General features: G+C 44.5%; 3 protein-coding genes and 1 long non-coding RNA gene across 4 annotated transcripts; 1 reads left to right on the top strand and 3 right to left on the bottom strand.

Annotated features, from left to right (window-relative positions):
* Window positions 1–11301: 11301 nt before the first annotated feature.
* Window positions 11302–12354, bottom strand: LOC123079322 (LOB domain-containing protein 20). Its single transcript, XM_044502077.1, has 2 exons — window positions 11894–12354; window positions 11302–11809 (listed from the first exon to the last, which is right to left on the bottom strand). Exons 1-2 carry the CDS (start codon window positions 12320–12322, stop codon window positions 11498–11500), a joined length of 741 nt encoding a protein of 246 aa, XP_044358012.1. The 5' UTR covers window positions 12323–12354; the 3' UTR covers window positions 11302–11497.
* Window positions 12355–13055: 701 nt separating this feature from the next.
* LOC123079321 (histone-lysine N-methyltransferase SUVR3) lies at window positions 13056–15548 on the bottom strand. The gene is made up of 2 exons (XM_044502076.1): window positions 14819–15548; window positions 13056–13706 (listed from the first exon to the last, which is right to left on the bottom strand). The coding sequence occupies exons 1-2, from the start codon at window positions 15426–15428 to the stop codon at window positions 13318–13320; spliced, it is 999 nt and encodes a 332-aa protein (XP_044358011.1). The 5' UTR covers window positions 15429–15548; the 3' UTR covers window positions 13056–13317.
* Window positions 15549–15655: 107 nt separating this feature from the next.
* On the top strand, window positions 15656–16402 carry LOC123079323 (uncharacterized). Its single transcript, XR_006437922.1, has 2 exons — window positions 15656–15916; window positions 16290–16402. It is a non-coding gene; the product is annotated as an uncharacterized lncRNA (long non-coding RNA).
* A 1121-nt stretch (window positions 16403–17523) lies between these two features.
* LOC123074817 (general transcription factor IIF subunit 2) lies at window positions 17524–20996 on the bottom strand. Its single transcript, XM_044497559.1, has 6 exons — window positions 20650–20996; window positions 19697–19805; window positions 18524–18654; window positions 18356–18430; window positions 17985–18134; window positions 17524–17872 (listed from the first exon to the last, which is right to left on the bottom strand). Exons 1-6 carry the CDS (start codon window positions 20854–20856, stop codon window positions 17753–17755), a joined length of 792 nt encoding a protein of 263 aa, XP_044353494.1. The 5' UTR covers window positions 20857–20996; the 3' UTR covers window positions 17524–17752.
* Between the last annotated feature and the right edge of the window lie 655 nt (window positions 20997–21651).

Genomic DNA, 21651 nt, shown 5'->3' with positions numbered 1-21651 from the left:
GCCGAGAGCACGGCCGCCTACGCGAGAGTGCCGCTGCATCCGCATTGAGCGCGGCCGCTTCCGCCGAGAGGGCGTCTGCGGCAGCCAATAGGGCAGCTGCTGCTGCAACGGCGGCTGCAAACGCCGAGAGCGCTCGAGCTGCCGTCCGTGTCGCTGATGTCGCCCTGGCCCGGGTCGAGGCCATCCACGCCAAGATCGAGGATGCACACGCCAAGATATTCGAGGCCACCTCGGACTTCAGCATGCAACCCACGTCTGAAAAGGCGGCGGTGGCCATGGAGCACCTGCTTCCTCATGAGGTCGCCGAGCGGGAGCTGGAGATGCAGGAGGCGGCGGAGATCAAGGAGCGCCGGGAGGAGGAGTTGCGCGTGGCCGAGGTCGAGGTAGAGAAGAGTCTGTCCGTCGAGGAACCGGCGGTGGAGTACCAACACGAGCTCTGGCGCAGCCACTACTATGAGTACTACAACCTTGAGGGCGGCGCCGAGGACGAGGACGAGTACGAGGACGCGGTCGACTTCAGCAGGGGGGACGCGGAGTCCACCAACGGCGGCATGTCGCCAAGACAAGTCATCGACGTCTCATCTCACACCGGCGATGCATAGGCCAGCGCGGCGGCGGATTTTTAATTATGCGTACTTAGGCTTTGTTTTTAATGCTGGTCTTTTGTTAGAGCAATGTTTAGGTCAACTGGCTCTGTGTAATTACTAAAATTGATCGATTCAGTAGGTGTGGTCTGTCTGCTGTATGCTCTTTTGTGTGCCCAAATTAGCAAGCGGTGTTAAATTATGCAATGACGTACCCGGGGAAATTTCCACCAAAATTTGAATTATCAAACTCATCCCATGCATGTAAAGTAGAAGAATCGTTTGCGATGCACACAATCGTTCAAAGTGAATGGTCCGGCGGCACCGCGCGCGTTTAAAGTGAATGTGCCCATGCCTTGAGACCAAAATTTGAATTATCAAACTCATCCCATGCGCGTAAAGCAGAAGAACCATTTGCGATGCACACAATCGTTCAAAGTGAATGGTCCGGTGGCACCGCGTGCAAAGTTTCCCTCCACATTTCCAAAATTTTGTCCTACCGCCAAAATATCTACCCCCGCCCCCTTTCCCCACCTCCTTTACTCCTCGACCACAAGTCACATTTCCCCTGTTTCCTCCTTCCTTCCTTGCTAAGCTATAGTCACTTCCTCGCTATAGCCGTCTCGCATCCTACCGTCGGGGTCGCCATGGTCTTCTTCAAAGACATCTCTAGTGGTTCCTCCTCCGGCGACTACTCCTTCACCACCCGGGTATGCCTCTCTTCTCTCTCTCTCGAGCTATGACTTGGAATGAAGGATTTTTACCCGGAGGTCGATTGAGTCATTTCTTCCTCTTGTAGCTCCCTAAGACCATCAGTGGCAACAAATGGAGCGGGGTGGCTGAAGATCTATCTGCTCGTTGTCACCATCAATCTCCATGCGTGAAGCTACTTGCATTTGATTCTGTGAACACTAGGAGGAAGTTTCTGGCATGTGCAGAGAAGGTTAGACCCTCTTTCGTTGTTACAAATCATTTGCTAGATGTGATTCAGACACTGTCATGGTCCCAACCCATTCATACCACACCTTCAACCAAACGCATCATAAGACAGTGTCACAGTTTGTACCTAGTATCTTAAATTGTTGCCATCTCTTCAGCGGTGCCATCAGAAAATTATTTGAAGCCGCTTCAGCAGTTTGTGCAGCCAAGTTTGGTCCACACATCCGAGCAGCCAAGCAGTAAAATACTAAATCTTTATGGCACGAAGGAACTGGGCATCGGAGCAACTACGTGCTCCGGAGTCCGGGTCCCTGATTTTTTTCCGCTGCATCGGCTCGCCAGTTCAGGGCACCGGTGCGAGATGTAGCAACAGTTGTCTTTACACCAGTTTTGGCATACATAGTGGACGGCCTTAGTGCTATTAGTTCTATGTTACTAAATTTGTGCATGTACACACCTGCTAGTATCAATTTGCTGTCATCCAAACACTGTCGCTATGCTGTTGCAGTTATATTTACCTTCCTCATAAAATGTTCAGTTTGTTATTTATTGTACATGAGTAAGAACTTGTAGCGTCGTTGTAGTTAATTATAGCTTCTGATGTTCCAGAATTTGGTTGTTGTCTCAGTACAAGTTATTTCATTTGCACATTGATCTTTCTGAGAAGATATGTCATAATTAACATGTTTCTTCAGTATTTCAAAATAAGCATTGGTGATTTTCTATGTTGCTATAAACCCATTTCCCCTACAATTGTTACTGACCTAGTTTTAAATATTATAGGATGAAAGGAGGTGTTCTTACTTGGAGTGGGTTGATCAAGAGTGGCCAGAGTGTTTGAAGATGTGCCTAACGAAGCTCTGGAGCATGTATGAGGAAGTGAACACACGTAGGCTTACAGAAAGTCTTGTCAACGCTGAAGCATACTTCAAGATGCGGGATAAAAAGTTGAAGGTGGAGAATGAGCTCAGATTTTTTAAATCAGACTTTGCTAAGATGGTGTTGGCGAAGGAGGAGGCACTTTCCCATTGGCCCGTGCAAAATGGGTTCTTACTGAACTGAAAGCAGAGGTGGATAAGGCGACCCTGGATGATCTCGATTAGGGAAATGAATATATTGTTCTTATGAAGTTGAACTAGCTATATGTTGTACTGTGTTGTTTTCATGTAGCTACAGTACTGTGATGTTATAATATATTTATGTGCCTGATATGAAATTGGCAAACAGCTGTTCGATATGAAATGTGAATTTGTGTAATACTGGAATTACTAATTGTAAACTAATAAACCTGCTAAATGTGTCATGGACCTTTGCAAACGGTTCTAGTAGTAAAAGCGCTTGCGATGGATAGCCCAATGCCACACAGTTTTCTTCATCAAATCGTGTGTGATATAGTTGATAAAAGCAAACAGTTAACCAAGGAAGACCGTGTGTGATAGTTACACCTTTCACACACGAGCCTACACATAAAACTGTGTCGGATTTACGTCCGAACAGAAATGTTTTCCCTGGATTGACTGTGTGGGATGTACATAAGAACGGAAACGTATTTCTTGGATTGACTGTGTGTGATATACATACGAACGGAAATGTTTTTCCGGGATTCACCGTGAGGGATGTACATACCTACGAAAATGATTTTCTCGGATTACCGTGTGGGATGTACACACCTACGGAAATGATTTTCTCGGATTACCGTGTGGGATGTACATACCTACGGAAATGATTGGGTTTCGATGCCTCGCCCGATCGCACACGGCCCCAGCCTGGGTCCCAGGAGGGCCTATCCCTGACGATTTCTGGGTCGTGTGGGAAGGACACCCTATCGCACACACTCACTTGGCGATGGTTCCAAATGCCGTCGCGGAAAGGGGTAAAAAACTGTTTGTTTAGGACCGGCGCGCACCAGTGTATGATGCAACTAGAAGGTTTTGTCGATCCTAAAGGTGCTAACAAAGTGTGCAAGCTCCAGCGATCCATTTATGGACAGGTGCAAGCCTCTCGGAGTTGGAATATACGCTTTGATAGAGTGATCAAAGCATATGGTTTTATACAGACTTTTGGAGAAGCCTGTATCTACAAGAAAGTAGTGGGAGCTCTGTAGCATTTCTAATATTATATGTGGATAACATATTGTTGATTGGAAATAATACATAATTTCTGGATAGCATAAAAGGATACTTGAATAAGAATTTTTCAATGAAAGACCTCAGTGAAGCTGCTTATATATTGGGCATCAAGATCTATAGAGATAGATCAAGACGCTTAATTGGACTTTCACAAAGCACATACCTTGATAAAGTTTTGAAGAAGTTAAAAATGGATCAGTCAAAGAAAGGGTTCTTGCCTGTGTTATAAGGTGTGATGTTGAGTCAGAATCAATGCCCGATCACTGCAAAAGATAGAGAGAAAATGAAAGTCATTCCCTATGCCTCAGCCATAGGTTCTATCATGTATGCAATGTTGTGTACCAGACTTGATGTGTGCCTTGCTATAAGTTTAGCAGGGAGGTACCAAAGTAATCTAGGAGTGGATCACTGGACAACGGTCAAGAACATCCTGAAATACCTTAAAAGGACTAAGGATATGTTTCTTGTTTATGGAGGTGATAAAGAGCTCGTCGTAAATGGGTTACGTCGATGCAAGCTTTGACACTGATCCGGATGACTCTATGTCACAAACCGGATACGTATTTATATTGAATGGTGGAGCTGTCAGTTGGTACAGTTCCAAACAGAGCGTCGTGGCGGGATCTACGTGTGAAGCGGAGTACATAGCTGCTTCGGAAGCAGCAAATGAAGGAGTCTAGATGAAGGAGTTCATATCCGATCTAGGTGTAATACCTAGTGCATCGGGTCCAATGAAAATCTTTTGTGACAATACTGGAGCAATAGCCTTGGCGAAGGAATCCAGATTTCACAAGAGAACCAAACACATCAAGAGACGCTTCAATTCCACCCGCGATCAAATCAATGAGGGAGACATAGAGATTTGCAAAATACATACGGATCTGTATGTTGCAGACCCGTTGACTAAGCCTCTTCCACGAGCAAAACATGATCAGCACCAAGACTCCATGGGTGTTAGAATCATTACTATGTAATCTAGATTATTGACTCTAGTGCAAGTGGGAGACTGAAGGAAATATGCCCTAAAGGCAACAATAAAGTTGTTATTTATATTTCCTTGTATCATGATAAATGTTTATTATTCATGCTAGAATTGTATTAACGGAAACTTAGTACATGTGTGAATACATAGACAAAACTAAGTGTCCCTAGTATGCCTCTACTTGACTAGCTCCTTAATCAAAGATGGTTAAGTTTCCTAACCATAGACATGTGTTGTCATTTGATGAATGGGATCACATCATTAGAGAATGATGTGATGGACAAGACCCATCCGTTAGTTAGCATAATGATCATTTATTTTTACTGCTATTGCTTTCTTCATGACTTATACATGTTCCTCTGGCTATGAGATTATGCAACTCCCGAATACCGGAGGAACACCTTGTGTGCTATCAAACGTCACAACGTAACTGGGTGATTATAAAGATGCTCTACAGGTGTCTCCGAAGGTGTTTGTTGAGTGGGCATAGATCGAGATTAGGATTTGTCACTCCGTGTATCGGAGAGGTATCTCTGGGCCCTCTCGGTAATGCACATCACTATAAGCCTTGCAAGCAATGTGACTAATGAGTTAGTTATGGGATGATGCATTACGGAACAAGTAAAGAGACTTGCCGGTAACGAGATTGAACTAGGTATGATGATACCGACGATCGAATCTCGGGCAAGTAACATACCGATGACAAAGGGAACAACGTATGTTGCGGTTTGACCGATAAAGATCTTCATAGAATATGTAGGAGCCAATATAAGCATCCAGGTTCCGCTATTGATTATTGAACGGAGATGTGTCTCGGTCATGTCTACATAGATCTCGAACCCGTAGGGTCCGCACGCTTAACGTTCGATGACGATTTGTATTATGAGTTATGTGTTTTGGTGACTGAAGTTTGTTCAGAGTCCCGGATGAGATCATGGACATGACGAGGAGTCTCAAAATGGTCGAGAGGTAAAGATTGATATATTGGACGAAGGTATTCGGATACCGGAATGGTTTCGGAGAGGTTCGGATATTTTTTGAGGTACCGAGGGGTTACCGGAACCCCCCGAGGAAGTATTGGGCCTTCATGGGCTTTAGTGTAAAGGAGAGGAGGGCCGCAAGGGGTGGCCGCACCCCCCCCCCATGGCAGGTCCGAATTGGACTAGGGAGGGGGCGGCGCCCCCCTCTTTCCTTCTCCCTCTCCTCTTCCTTCCCTCTCTCCCCCTCTTGGAAAAGGAAGGGGAGTCCAACTAGGATTGGGAATCCTAGTTGGACTCCTTTATATACGGGGGTGGGGGGCACCCCAAATCACAACAGTTGTTTCTTAGCTGTGTGCGGTGCCCCCCTCCAAAGTTTACCACCTCGGTGTATTGTCGTAGTGCTTAGGCGAAGCCCTACGCGGATCACATCACCAACACCTTCGCCACGCCGTCGTGCTGACGGAACTCTCCCTTGACCCTCTATTGGATCAAGAGCTCAAGGGACGTCATCGTGCTGAATGTGTGCTGAACACGGAGGTGCCGTACGTTCGGTACTTGGATCGGTTGGATCGTGAAGACGTTCGACTACATCAACCGCGTTACTAAACGCTTCCGCTTTCGGTCTATGAGGGTACGTGGACACACTCTCCCCGCTCGTTGCTATGCTTCTCCTAGATAGATCTTGCATGATCGTAGGAATTTTTTTGAATTAGTACGTTCCCCATCACAGGAGGGTATGGGACCCGTGGTGGCGGTTTTGCAGGTTGGGGACAGCGATGGAGCTAGGGTGGGGGTGCATGAACGGGGCTGAAGAGAGGAAAATGGTAGGCAGATGCGTAGGGCACGTTCAGGCGATCCCAAATCCGTCCCATATATGGGCTGGGTTTGAGAGGTGTTGGATTACGCGGACATATGGGTTGAGTTTGGGGTTGGTCCATTAGGTGGCGTTTATTGGTCCAGGCGGTGTCTGGGCTGTCAGCCCGGACATATGAGGGCAGAGTAGGGAGCGGTTGGAAATGCTCTGACCACATTCATAACAATTACAAGAAACATCATTGTGCCAAAATATGGTGAATTGTGCTACCAATGCACAATCTTCTGCGGTGTTTCTATTTTTGGAGAGTGCCTTCTACCATATATCTGACGAAGGGTTGCAAAGTGACACCCGATCCACTAGGCTTCATATTCAAAATTAAAGAAAATTTATTCTAACTAGATGGCAGTGGCGTTAGTATAATTTGTATTCAAACCTTTGCATGACGCCGCATTGCATCCCTATTATGGAATTGATTTATGTGAATTTTTTAATGTTTTCATCTACGCAAATTCGGTTGGTCAGACAGATCAATCGTTTGCCTTAGTGTCCCCATATCTCCATGAATTATGACAAGCTAGATTGCACAACATAATGTTATATACGATACCTTGCGCATTGTTGTGGCATTCTTGTTAAAAGTGCATAAATAAGTGTTAATAAAAATAAAAATAATGTAAGAATATTTTGTATGACGAAGGTACTATGTATGCATGAGCTAATGAGATGACATTCTTTGCATGGATAAAGTAATGCTGAAACATAACTTATGACTAGATGCATGACTTGGTGATGTGGCATTGTTGAATATAGAGGAAAATAAGATAGTGGATTGAGCCTATTTATGAATAGAGGCGAATGTTTGCATCTAAGAAGATTCGATTGGTGGGCCGGATCAATCGTGCGACTCACTGTCCCTGTATCTCCATGAGTTATGACAAGCTGGATTGCACAACATAATGTACTAGACGATACATAGCGTGTTTCTGCATGATTCTTGTTTAAAACATGTGTAAATAAGTGTTAACAAAACTAAAATTAATATAAGAGTATTTTGCATAACCAAGTTACTAAAAAGGACATGCATGCATGAGTTGATGAGATGGCATTCTTTGCACGAATAAATTAATTCTAAAGCATAAATTATGACTACATGCATGACTTGATGATATGTCATTGTTGCATCTAGAGGAAAATTAGATAGTTGGTTGCAAACAATTTGGGAATAGAGGATGAGATTTCTCTTTAAAAAGAGTGGTGAGGTTCCCTTTAATTTTGGTCGTTGTTGTTGTTTTGCTTGTGTTGAATTGCTGAATCATGGTTTATTTTGGTTTATGTTGAATTATTGAATTGATTCGTGCGCTATGATCTATACGCATGTCTTTGCATGAAAATAAGGGTATGAATATAAGGGGTGTGGTTGACCAGGCGGACAAATGAGGGTCGGGCCAACGCTGTTGGGGAGCCGGCTCCAAAATTGACATGTACTAATTAGTTAAAAAGAAAATGCATGTGACAATTCAGAATTTGCCTCCTAACTTCTCTAGTGTCATGATTGGATCACAAGGGTTTGCCAGGACACAACATTTTCCTATTAGTATGTGTTAGGGCGAACATTTCACCCACATTGTACCAATTTCCCGTCTCTGTCACTGCCTCTAGAGCTTCAAGGGTTGCCTCTACACATTTTAAGTTTTTGTCTAGCTGCCTCTATAGCTAGAGGCGCCTCTTACGTTAGATGTTGTCTCCAACTTGCACCAACGAATAAATAAAGGGTCAATGGCAAAAAGAATGTTTTTCATGTCAAGTTGTGTTCATCGAGGATGGCAAGTATAGTTGATGAGCATGAGAAAATTTGCCTCGGTTCACTTTTTGCTAAGAGATTCTTGTGCTTACAAACTAAATTTGTCATTCTCACGTCAATATAAATTGCCATGAAAAACATTCGATTTCTCATGTCTAAAAATTGAAGATTCTAGTAGCTTTCAAGATGGACCCAACTACAATAGAAAAGTATTATTTTCAACCAATAGTTCAGCAAAATAAGGCACATGAGGTAGGCGAGGGGTAGGGCAGTAGGGTGAACTATTGGCTGCAAATAGTACTTGTCTACTATAGTTGGGTCCACCTTGAAGATTACCGGAAGTTTTCACACACTGCATAAATTTTGACGAGATTAGAGAGAAGGCATTGGAAGTTTTCACATTGCAGAATTTTTTACGGAATATCTAACTGACGAACGTCGGATATTTAGTGATCTCCAGCGAACACCAGGAACCCTTAGATCTTGCTCACGAATCTTTAAGCAGAGAGATGTTACACGTCAGCTACACAAAAACGTTCGCTATATTCACGTTCCTGGTGAACGTCCCATCTTTTTTTCATCCCACAAGAATTTGGCTGATGCGTGGCTCAAACTCGCAACCTCATGAAGGAATCAGGGTGCGCTCACCACTTCGACAATAAGCGGATTGTGAACATATTTTTATCAAACTGCCTTATGTTTTTGTAGCTAAAATGAATTCATTTTATTATTTGAAAATTTTGACCGAAAGAATACACACAAAAATTCCATCTTTTGAAAATAAAAAAATCCCTACAAATTCGAAAGGCTGCCATGCTTTTTAGGGAGCACATTTTTTAAAACTTGCCATGTGCAAATTATATTTGTTTTTTGTCATGTACCCATTTTTTCAATTCGCAAAATTTGCCACGTTTGTTTAGAGGAGAAATTTTCTAAACTTGCCATGTGCAATTTTATTATAGGTAGCATGGCGTTTTTGTGTAGGAACCATGTCATTTTTGTAGAAACCATGGCATTTACAATGTATATACCATGGGATTTTTATTTTTAAGAGCGTGGCATTTACAATGTATGTACCAAGGCATTTTTACTTGTAAGAGCATGGCATTTTTGTTATTCAGAGCATGCCATTTTTATTTTTAATGAGCATGACATTTTTTTAAAGAGCATGGCATTTTTTTAAATAGCATGGCATTTTTTTGTAGAGCATGGCATTTTTATTATAAAAGAACATGGTATTTTTTCTATAGAGCATGGCATTTTTTCTTTTAAAGAGCATGGCATTTTTTTATTTTATAGAGCTTGGCATTTTTATTGTAAAGAGCATGACATTTTTTATTTTTTAGAGCATGTCAATTTCGTTAGTAAGAGCATGGCATTTTTTATGATTAAGAGTGTGCCTTTTTCTTTTATGAAGAGCGTGGCATTTTTAAATCTATAGCATGGTAAATTTATTTCTTGTTTTCGAAAAATAAAATATAGGCATTTTCATATTTTTTAGTGCATGGCAGTTTGTAAATGTATGTTCTCTGCCTTTTATGTATCAGCATTCTTTTCTTTTTGATGGTATTTTTTTGACAAAAAGCAGTTAACTGGGTCCACCCCGCATACTATCTGGGACAGTTGGGGGTCGCACTGGAGCGTGCTCGAGCGATCATTCCACACTGGACGATTTGGTTTGCTGGAATGAACCTTTCCCAGAGAACAAAATGTTCCCTGGAGCCTGCCCTCCAGCTGACAGACGCCACATATTTGGGTCCAATTTTGTTGAGATTAGAGAGAAGGCATATGGGACCCATCTTAGAGGCAACATCACATCTACATATTGATGCTCTTATATGATAGAGGAGGTCGTGAGCAAAAAAGAAAAGGAAGGGAAGTTAATACGTACGATTGCAGCGGGGAAGAAAGTCGGTTATGACTCACATGCAATATATGTATTGTTGTATTCTTTTCTTTCAATATTTTAAGTGGATCCGACTATGTTTCAATCGACTTAGATTTTATTAAGCCTCAACTAATCGAGACCTAGCAAAACCATTTTAATTAAGAAACATTATGTTAATATGGCGAATTTGGCAGCTCCGCGGAGATATAACGCATGGGAAGAAGGGTGTGCTGATTCCAGTGTTGGTCGATTTCCTGGTAAGTTATGTGAGATTGATAGTTGTTGCTCAAAAGCATTCCACGGAAGAGATACTCAAAGGAAAAATGGCAGTACAAGAGTCTTGGGAAAGATCAAGGCCACACCGTACGGAGAGGGCACGTCCTGCACGCAGGGCCATATGAACTCACTTTTCAAAAAATGCATTTTAAACACGTTTTAAAATGTCAAAAAACTAAATAAATATTCATGCATATATCTTTGCAATAAGTGTGCGCGGCACAAAGTTTTATGATTGTGAGAAAATCTCTTTTTGTTTTGCTCCTCAAAAAAGACAAATTTCAGTGCTTCTAAATAGCATTCCACAACAAATTTTTTGTCTTTTTTGCACGGGCCGACCAAGAAGTTATTTTTCCGTGAAACTTTCTCCGTGCACATAGAATGTGAAGATGTATGTGTGAGACTTTTTTCATATTTTCTGGCATTTAGAAATAAGTTTTTAAAACTGGGTTCATGTGCTCATGGGTTCATCCACACACTTCTCTCAGCGTATGCCCTAAGTTTTACCTTGGCTTGCACCTCCATGCAATATGACTGTGCTTTCAGTAGATGGATCCAGGATGATGGCACGGCGGCGGTTGGTATAATCCTACGACAACGCGATGATTCAGTCATTTTCTCATCGTATCGCAACTTATTTAACTGCAGTGACGTTCTTGAGACAGAGATTTATGCATTGATGATCGGCATGACGCTTCTCCCAGTTATGGTTCAGTCCGATTCTTCGACTGCTTTATCTTATCTTTCCAGTTCTAGTTTAGATAGACCGGTTTATGGTCATTTAGTAGTTGAAGTTAAGTTATTTACAACCGATAGAGTGTTCCATTCCCCAGAAACTTCATAAATGTAATAGCGTTGCAGATTGCTTTGCAATGTATAGTTGCTCGCTTAGAGATACAATTGTGTGGCTCGGCAGAGGACCCGTGTATTAAGTATATCTTGCCTAAGGATTGTAACACTATAATAATGGAATAAACTATTATTGATCTCGAAAAAAAATACATCCAGCAAAAAAGACTCGCTTAAGCATCACCGCATAATCCTTAATGGAAGCACTTCACATCATGACATTGCAAAAATACTATGCAATTACACGTGTTTTCACAGTTGCCGTTGTCCTCCTGCATTATCCGAGAAAGGGCTCACGCCCTGGCTCTCGTCTTCGTCTCGGTGCGGCGGCTGCGAGAGCTGGAGAGACTCGAGCCCCCTCATCTGGGGCTCCACGTCCATGAAGTCCACGGCCTGTGGAAGATCGTCGTAGTTCACCATCTGGCTCGGCGCCGACGCCGCGGAGTACGCCGGCTGCAGCACCGCCAGTTGCTCCGCGCTGTCCGGGTGCGTGCTCGCGAGGGCCAGCCTGCAGTTGAAGAGCTGGGTTTGTAGGACGGAGAGCTGGCCCTGGAGGAGCGCTACCTGGTCCGGGTGTGAGCACAGTTTTTTTACTTGCGTTTTCGTTTTCGGGTACCATCAGCGCCATTTGAGAGGAACGAAGCGAACCTGGTGCTGGAGGGCGAGGATGGTGCCGACGCAGCCGTAGACGGGGTCGGCGATTCGCGCCTGCGCCTCGTAGCAGACGGTGCGCGCCGTGTCCCGGCGCAGCGCCACGGGCACGCGCGACAGCAGCTTGGCCACGTTGCTGGCCCCGAACACCCGGTGCACCGCCGCGAACTGCGCCGCGCCGCGCTCCCGCCCGCTGCCGCTGAAGTGCGGCGCGAACACGCACCCCGGCACGCACCGCCGCCGCAGGAACTTGCACGCGCCGCACGGCGCCCCCGGCCCCGCCGACGACGACGTCTCGTCCGCCTGCTGCTGCTGCTGCTGCTCCCTCGCCGCCGACCCGTGCACGGCGCCCCCGCGCTTCCTGGGCGGCGCTGGCTCCTCCTGCATCGCGCTTCGCATGCGCACGCACGCACGTACTGCGTACATGCGCGTGCGCCACGGCAGCGCGCGTGGCGTGAGCCGGGCGGCGAGTTTTAAAAGGGGTGGCAGCTGGTGGGTGGGTCCTCGCTCGCCGGAACCCCGGTGGTGTCCATGCAAGATTTATGAGGTCCGTGCCGCGCGGGGCCGCGGATATCACGCTCACGGAAGACAACGGTAGTGTGGTTAGCTCGGGAGCTGTTTGCCTTGTTGCCGTGAAGCTAGAAACCACACCAAGCTCAACTTCTCTCGGATCTACTCCCTCCGTCCCATAATGTAAGAACGTTCTTACATTATGGGACGGAGGGAGTATCAATTTTCTCGTGAAAGATTCACGGAATCGCACATTTGATGCAAATGGCACAGTGTATGGTTTTCACTTTCAATGAGATTTCAATAAAATTCAGTGATTTCATTGGACACTAAAATATTTGCCTTTCAGTCAAAACGTTGCACTTTCAGTAATACACGATATTTAAATATTTTTCAAAAAAAAATCAAATGTTTGGTTGAATTCTAGTGAATGTTTCAGCCCTTTAGCCAAAATGCAAACCAAGAACACTGAATTTTGGTGATTTCGATTGTTGCTGAAATATTTCTAAAATTGAAAGTAGAAACATAAACCAGAGAAGAGACAACGGAACAGAGGAAGGGAATGTGTGCCCAACTGACAACACAGACTCCATTGTCAACATATTTAAGAGACAATGCAGGTTTTAGTAAGAAACAAGCCTCATTCTCGTGGCGAATCGATCTGTTGTGCAAGTTTACTTCCCTTGCAGCAAATCTCTTGTTAAGAAAGAGTACATTATCCAATTTGTTACAAAGTCGGCAGTTACAATTGATGTCATATTAAAAGGAATACATGAAATTTGTTAGGAACGAATTACAACTGATGAAATGAAGGAATAATAACTCATCCAGAAGCTAGCCAACATTCTTGTAAAGTACAAACAGCGCATAACAAAATTTGCTTGGAAGGAATTACAACCGATGAGACGAACTTAGGTTTCTTCTGCAGGTAATACACCAGGGCAACACGAGCTTTCACAGAAGCACGGTAAGCCCTTAGGATTGGGTTTAGCATCCCCGTAACTGAAGGCGAGCTCTTCCCCGTCCACTATATCTCTGGCAGCAAAAAGGCAGAGCCTTGGGAGCAACGAGCCAGAGCTCCTCACTAAGATAGGGCGCAGGTTGCCTCCGTCACATGAATGGTTGATGAAACGAGCCACGTTTCCCACTTTTGTTGCATCAATGTTAACTCGCATGCATACTCTCCCAGAAGGAAGATGCTCTCGTATGACCAGGAGTGCAGGAGAGAGCTTACCAACCGAGGCAAGCTCGTCATACAGCCTATGCCTCCTCCGGGCTTCTTCTGTTGTCAAGAACTCACCTATAATAATTCAAACATAAATATAGCATAGTTAAAGTCAATGTTGGCAGGAACATAACCCGCAATTAATAAACCAATGTAAGCTAAAGCTGACCTAAAGAAAGTTATGTGAAGATTACGAAAGGGATTTTCCAATCAGCCCTCTAATTCCCACAGGCTACAGCCCTTATATTTGTCTTTCAGATTAAAAACTGGAAAATGGTAAGCTCAGTCTGCCATTCAGAATACGAAGTAATCTAGTCACCAAAACATAAGCACACCCGACCGCCGAGCCAAAAAGAACTTTATATGCAGCCCTTCACAATTCAAAAGGGATTTAACAATAAATGCAGCCTAACAAACCAATGGAGTAGGCCAACAACAAACGGTATTTGGGAAGTACCCAAAACTTGAGTAGCTCATAGATGATGCCAGGTAAAGATGATGAGGGCTCACATGAATTTTCAGTGATCCCAGTCATTGGTATATGAAGTTCAGTTTTTTCAAACAACAATGCTCTAATGCAGAACAATAATTTTCTAGCCACCCACAAAGTAGGCATTTGCATTGCTGGTGTGCACTCTAAACTCTATGATTCTGTTCAGATAAAACTGGAGATTGGGCTTCCATATTCCAAACCTCCTTCAAATATTTATCAAGATTAGCACATCATTACTGCATACAGATACCTATCCCAAACCACACCTTACACTCGAAGTGCATGATTCTTTCAGATATTTTCAAGGGACCCTCTATCCTACCTGAAAATGCTTTTGACATGAACCACGATACAGTAGCAAGTTCTTGCCCTCTAAGCAACTAATTATCAAGTCCGTTGATTTTCTTTGAAGCCTTGACGCAATTCAGTGTAAACCGAAACAAACACGAGAGTCACAACTAATACACCATACTGAGACCAAAACTGACCACGGGGATCAGTTGTGAGGCACATCTGCAGGTGAACTTATCTGCATCCAAGCATCATCGTTTGACAAATATGTAAGGGAAATCATGACTTTGCATACTCTAGTGTAAATTCATAAATCATCAATCTAGCATTCATTGATCGACAATTTTGACAAGGATTCAGCAGCGTCATCGGAACTAGGGAGGGGTGTATTCTAGAATCGTACCGGCATACTCGCAGACGAACTGGCCGCGGTGAATGACCTCGGCGGCGTGCAGCGCCCACCCTTTCTTCAGTTGGCGCAGGACGCGCAGCCGCACCGTGACGCCGCGCTGCGTCCGCCGGTTCTCGCACGAGGGCCCGCACGCGCACCCGTCGCCGCACTCGCTGAGGCTCGCCATACCCGCCCCCGACGCATCCGCCGCCTCGGCCTCCGCGTCGGCGCACGCGCACGCCGCGCCGCCGCACTCCCCCCGGGCGCACGAGCAGCCGGCCAAGGGGAGGCCTAGGTCGGGGCGGGGCCAGGTAGGACCCGGAGTCCGGGACCATGCGCAGCCCCACGGCTGCGCGTGGAAGGAGGCCGCGGAAGGTATGAGGGAGAAGGGCGTGTAGATGAAGTAGGAGTAGGGCTGGGAGTCGATGGGGTTGACGAAGGGGGCAGGGAAGGCCTCCAGGCCGCGAGCCGAGTCGGCGGCGCGGCGGGCGGTGACGGCAGACGCGGCCGCTCGCATGGCGCGGCTGGCGGAAGCCGCGGCGGCAAGGTCGGGCGGCGGCAGCCACGGGAGGACCAGCTCCGCCAACTCGCTGACGGCATCGGCCGCCGTTGGATTTCTCATCCCGGGCAGGGGCCGGTGGAGCGTGATTTTTTTTTGACAGTCCCTGAGAAAGATTATTTTTCCTACAGCGGGGGGACGTCTGTTTAGTTTTGTTTTTAGCAAGGGAGCGTCTGCTGGTAGCGTGCATATACCTCAACTAGACCCGTAGTTATAGCCTGTTTGGACTTCTATTCTCGATCCATGTGAAACTTAAAGCATTTCTCAACATGGCTTCCGAAAAACGCTTGAATCGGCAGTTTTTTTAAGAGCTAGGTCTGAGCGATGCAACACAACGCATGTGTGGTGGATGCGGATGTACGCGTGGGGACACGCGGGAGACGTCGTGTTGTTTCCGGAAGCGGCGCCATAAATCCGCGCACCCTTCTCCCATGGCTCACTCTCTCCTCTCTTCACACTCTCATCGACGACTGAGCACCGACAGCGAGCATCGGTGGCAAGATCGGGACAAAGGGCAACGTCACCTCTCCTTCACACGTCCGGCAATGGCAGTTAGCCATCTCCCCATTTTACATGATTGTAGTTGTACCCTTTGATTTGCATCGATTGTAGTTGTAAGCTTCGATTTAGGCATCGATTGTAGTTGTATTCGTCGATCTAGGCATCAATTGTAGCTGTAGGCTTCGATTTAGGCATCAGTTGTTGCATGCTTCGATTTGAGACCGAACGAAGCGCATCTGATCAGTTTTTTTTTGCTTCGATCCGATTCGATTTGATTCCCCTCTAATCGGGTTAATCCATATTGCGTGCTTCCATGCTTTGTGCTTATGACCAGAGTAGGAATAAGAGTGCCTACTAGGAATAGTATGCATGCTCACTGATCAAGGTACATTCATTGACCTGTTGTTCATACGTTCAATGCAGAATGACAAGCTCGTCCTCAACAATGCAGCTTCAGGGAACTCCTCAAAGGGCAAGAATGTTTTATTTGACAAGAAGGGCAAGGTGATGGTGGAGCTCGCAACGCCCCGAAGAGGCGTAAGAACTATGACCACTTCCATGAGGACGTCAAGTCACTTATGCAAGGTCATACTTGCACCCCTAGTTGGAGTGTCTGCCGCCCTGTGACTTAACCAAGCACTTGACCATTGTCCCACCACAATTCGTGCTGAGGACGAGCACCAGCTGCGTCTGGAGGATCATGGTCCGGACGATCAACAACAGACTCACCCTTGATAAAGGTTTGGCCCCCTTCACCGTTTCTCACCATATCAAGATCGGGTACCTCGTCACCTTTCAAGCTGCCGAGTCCCGACACCTTGCTGGTGATCGTCTTCAATGACGATGTGGTTGAGTTGGTGGCCAAGTGCAAGGAGCATGAAGAGGCATTTGCCATGGACCCTTCAGGTGTTATCTTTGCGCCTTTTAGTTTAAGTTGGACAATTAGTTTGAGACTCTGGTGACTCTTTTAGTAAGTGTGTGTTACTCCCTCTTGTACTAAATCAACAACAATTAATATAGATGGAGTAGTTTAACTGTGTGTGAGTACAGTTTAAGACTCTGGTTTATGTTATGCCTGTTATTAGTTGTCTTGCCTATAACCTCACCACTCGAACAAGAGATTACCAGATCACATTGTCTTGTATGTAACCAAACAACAACACTTTGCATCTGCGGAGAACAAGCTTGCAACCAAACATCAATGCTTTTGTTTCCGCTCAGCTAGGCTAGAGGGGGTGCAGGCAAACAAAGTGTGTGCAGAACATGATCTTTTGTATCTCAGCCTGGTTGAGCCGGACCACAGATGCAAAGTGCCTGGTTGAGTCAAACCACAAAGATGCAAAGTGCCTAAAATTCATGCAGGCTACCGAACGCTCCCTAACTTTCTTTTCTACTACTCCAGCATGCATATCCGGTACTAGTACCCAAAGCAGGTAGGTTGCATAACTCGCAGGCCTGCAGCAAGTTCATGGAATGGAATGGAATGCACAACTGCACAAACAATTACGATTGGTATCATCCAAACAAGGATTTTTGGTCATAACCAAAAAGTTGGTAGAGTAGGCTTTGATCACAATCCAAACACCCCATAAGGCAGAGAAGACCAAGACTTCTTATACACAGAAACATCAACAACTTTTCCTTCGGGACACAAGGATGCTGAAAACTCAGGATCTTTGATACGGCAAACCGTGGTATAACAAGATATCTCGAGGCTTATACAGCATAGAAATTACTTTTGCAAAGAACAACCAGATGAAGCATACGCGATTCATCAGCAACTAACAGGCTGGAGTCAGAATCTGTCAATGACCCACATTCAACTTATCAGAGCATACGGGCTTCTAGCTCTCAGGTATAGCATATCATAAGAGATGATATAGACTTCAGGTCGCGCTAGTGTCCTCAACAGACTTCTTGTATTCAGGCTTGAGCTCATGCGTCCCTTGATTCGGCCCTCTCTTGTTGTAGACGCAAAGATCGTTCATTATCTCCTTCAGGAATTGCTGCATGAATAAGGTGCCATCAGGTCACAAATGAATGCAGTAACTGTAGCAAGCAACGGATCAACGTCTTATCAGTAAATAAATGCTTCTAGCTAGGAATCAGGCAAAATACCTCTGGTTGATCAGTTTCCTGCATTAGATGCCTCAGTGACCAATTCGGCTGCCTCTCAAATAACTTGAATAGGATGTTTTCAATATCCCCACGATCCCTTCGTGTTCTTTTCACTTCAGGAGTTCTGGTTGGCGCCGGCTTCTTCTTGTCCTGATAAGCACGAAAATTAGGAGTGATGAGACTCTTAAAAGAAGACCAATTCAAATGATCTGTTTACTGGGAATGCTTTTGTTGCCAGAGAAGGTAATTGTTGAAAACATAACATGTAAGGTATAAGATGGAAATCCTAACTTCAGAACCATTTATTAGTACTCTCAAGACCCCTAGCAATCTTGAGAGTTGTCTTAGCCATCTTGAGCAAGGACGACTACCTTTGGACCAGAATGAGGCCCGCCACCAATCATGCTAATCATTGTGCGCACATTCACATGCTCCTTGTCAAGTACCTACAAAGAAATGAAGGGGAAAGGTGAATTTACATGAGAACACTTGGAAGATGTAAGAGACAGAAAAGGGCAAGATCAAATTAAAATTCTCACATGCACTTTTCTTGTTTTAATCATAGAATTTTTAGTCCTCTCACGGCATAATTTTGCATAGTCTGAAAGGTTTTCTTTGTGCGGTTCCATGTCAAATTTGTGCTCGACTTTTCCTTCGCATGCAAGCTTCCCTGAAATAAACAGAACGCAGTAATTATGTGACGCAGAAAAAAAATTAGTGCTGTGTTGTTCCGAATAAACAGCTTGTGTAAATTGTATTGGTTCAGCAGGGTGCATATAACATGTGGTAGAGGAGAATCTACCAAAAAAACTTCCAAAGGCAACAGCATAAAACGTATGTGATGCCAGTACGACGTAACAAGACACAACCAAGAAACTGTACAGAAAAAATGGATACTAAAAGCAGTACAGTTAAACGTTAGTTATTGCCCTTAACCCTGTTAAAGGGAAACATCCAACAGGCACGATAAACCAAAGGCCAAATATATAATTAACTAGCCATCAACTAGCAAATAGGATTTCTGAGCTTCGTGTGATGCTTTATGGAAACACGTATGTGATGGGATACACATGATATGAGCCAGCAGGTATACTGAAATGACTACGTATGAAGTTGCTTGCAAAATCTAAAAAGTAGAGAGCCCACAACAAACCATATATTGAGTGGATTAATTAGAACTGAAACATCAACAAGGTGCTTAAAGAGCAAGTTCAAACTAAACAGACTTATAGAAGGAAATAGTTCGACAAGAGGACCCGATTTGTGAGCAGCCTGACAGTATAATGATATCGACAAATTAGCACTATCCCAATATCACAATATGTACAATCAGACCTGGACTATATATAAACTGTGCCAATTCTTTTCCTACTTAATGAATAGCTAGAGCTCCTGGTCGTTTCCCAAAACAAAGCTCAACTATGCCAATAAGGCAATAACTATAGATAATTGGGGCCTGAGGACTCGGACTCTAGAATTTATTAAACACCTTAATTTCAGGACTACGGTGGGGTTCGTTGGCATGAGGTGTAACTAGCTTCTGAACCAAATTAGACAATGCAATACATATTATTATTACATTAAGAAGCATATATTGGTAAAACAAGCATTGTTTATTTCTCACTTACGGAAACAACTGATCTCAACGTTTTCTGAGAAAAATAAATTAAATGCATGTTGATACAATAAAAAGGTTAAAGACAGCATATTACCTTGGTTAGACTCAGAGAAAACACACATTGGCACAAAATCCTTGAACATATTCAAAGAGTAATTCTTCGGTGTGTTGCCATTGTTAGTTTGAGCCATCTCCATCTTGAACTGTTATTTCACTAACACCGTATAAGAAACATAGGTACCATAACAAAAACATCTCAAATGGATGTTATTATACAAATTTAGTGAACAGTGCTGTCTTATGGCCTCTGGGGAAACTGGGGCACAAAGAGAGAGGAGATGGATGAACAACATTTATATGACTGTAGGCATAAAAACTGACAACCGAGTTCTGGAAGGGAAAAATGGAAAAGACATGTACAGGCACTACTGTTTAACCACCAGAGATAGCGTTAGTTTTTAAGCCTCGTTGTAGAGCATACATGCTTACGCAGTTATGCTAAGCCCTTTCACGATTTGTTACAGTCCAGAATGTTGCTTAATGCCTCCAGACTGCATAGGCTTTTCTCCCAGAAACTACCGACAAATTTTATGCTCATAATTCATCAGAGAGTGATAGCTGAAAAATTCTGAATAACACACATACATTATATATCAAGATCCAAAGTGCAGTGCTATAATTGCTCAAATTGATCGAGTTAAGTCTCGAAAAATAAGTTACCCATGGCACTTCGAGGTGAAACATACGGACTAGAGACAGGCGTTACATATCTGAAAAACTAACATCAATTAAAGCATACAGTAACGCAGCTGAAGGCAACCTTCTAGTAATGCGCCTGGACAGAAAAGTTCGTGCTTAAGACAGAAAGAAAATCCAATAGTTCATCATCGTTTAGGCAATGCGATTCTAGTAGGGGTTAGCTGATCTTATCTCGGAGCTCACCTTCTGCCCACCACAACCCCAAACAACATACATTGGAATAACTTAGCGGCTACGTTTCGATGGAGGCAAAGCCACGCAAACGGGAGCGATGGGGGAGACTCTTGCCTGGTTCGGGTCCTCGTCGGTGCTGAGCGGGTCGAAGGAGAGGATGACCTTGGCGACGACGGGGTTAGGGTTAGGGTTGGGACCTCCGGCATCGGCGGCGGCGGCGGCGGCCTCCTGCCAGGCGCGCGAGACGATGGTCGGGCACTTCATGAGCCAGACGGAGCGGTCGGCCCGGCCCGTCTCCAGGTGCTTCCCCTCCTCGGCCATGCCCGCGGGTCGGTGGTGCTCCGGTGAGCGGTTCCCCTCGGGGTCGAAGGCTGCGCGGCTCGCCGGCTCGTGTGCCGGGAATCGAGGCGCGTCCTGCTTTAACTCGGGGATCGGGACGGTTTGGCGACGGGAAGAGGCGGTGGGTATTGTACACTAGGAAAAACAGGGCTTTTCCTATTTGCCGCTCTGTGCGGCAGATTGCCAGACAATCCCATACACCGAGCAGTAGCGAGCCACTGGGCCAGCCCATTTACCTTAGCCAGTGTAACACCTTCTAAAAGATTCTGGTCGATTTTATAGAGTTTTTTTACCGGTTTTTTTGTTTTATTTCTAAAATATATTCAAAATTTAAAAAAATGAATGTGTTGTTGTTCATATTTTTTAATGATCGAAATTTAAAATGTTCATAATTTTTAAGAAATATTCAATTAAAAAAACTTCTAAAAAGACCCAAATTTCAAAAATTGTTTAGTTCTCTACAAAATCAAAAAATATTTTTAATTTTACAAATTTTTTGTGTCTAAAAAATCATTTTAAAAAATAAGTATTTTTTATTTCCCTAAAAAACTGTAACAAAAACTGAAGAAAAAACATTTGAGCGCTTGCTATACACTAGCTTCGCTACATGGGCAGGCCCAGTTGTGAGGGGGTCGCCTGTGCGACAAATAGGAGCTCCTGAAAAAACAGAGAGAACCCATCAGATGCATGTGTGTCATGTGGATGGGTTGCGGTATTTCTTGTTTAGGTCGTTTGTGGGTAAGCTCCTACTCTATTCCTTCAACAAAGAATTGCTTG

Source organism: Triticum aestivum, chromosome 3D (genome assembly GCF_018294505.1).
Source record: "Triticum aestivum cultivar Chinese Spring chromosome 3D, IWGSC CS RefSeq v2.1, whole genome shotgun sequence".
Taxonomy (NCBI): domain Eukaryota; kingdom Viridiplantae; phylum Streptophyta; class Magnoliopsida; order Poales; family Poaceae; genus Triticum; species Triticum aestivum.
The sequence above is the reverse complement of the archived record's forward strand: the minus strand, read 5'-3'. Positions and strand labels throughout refer to the sequence as shown.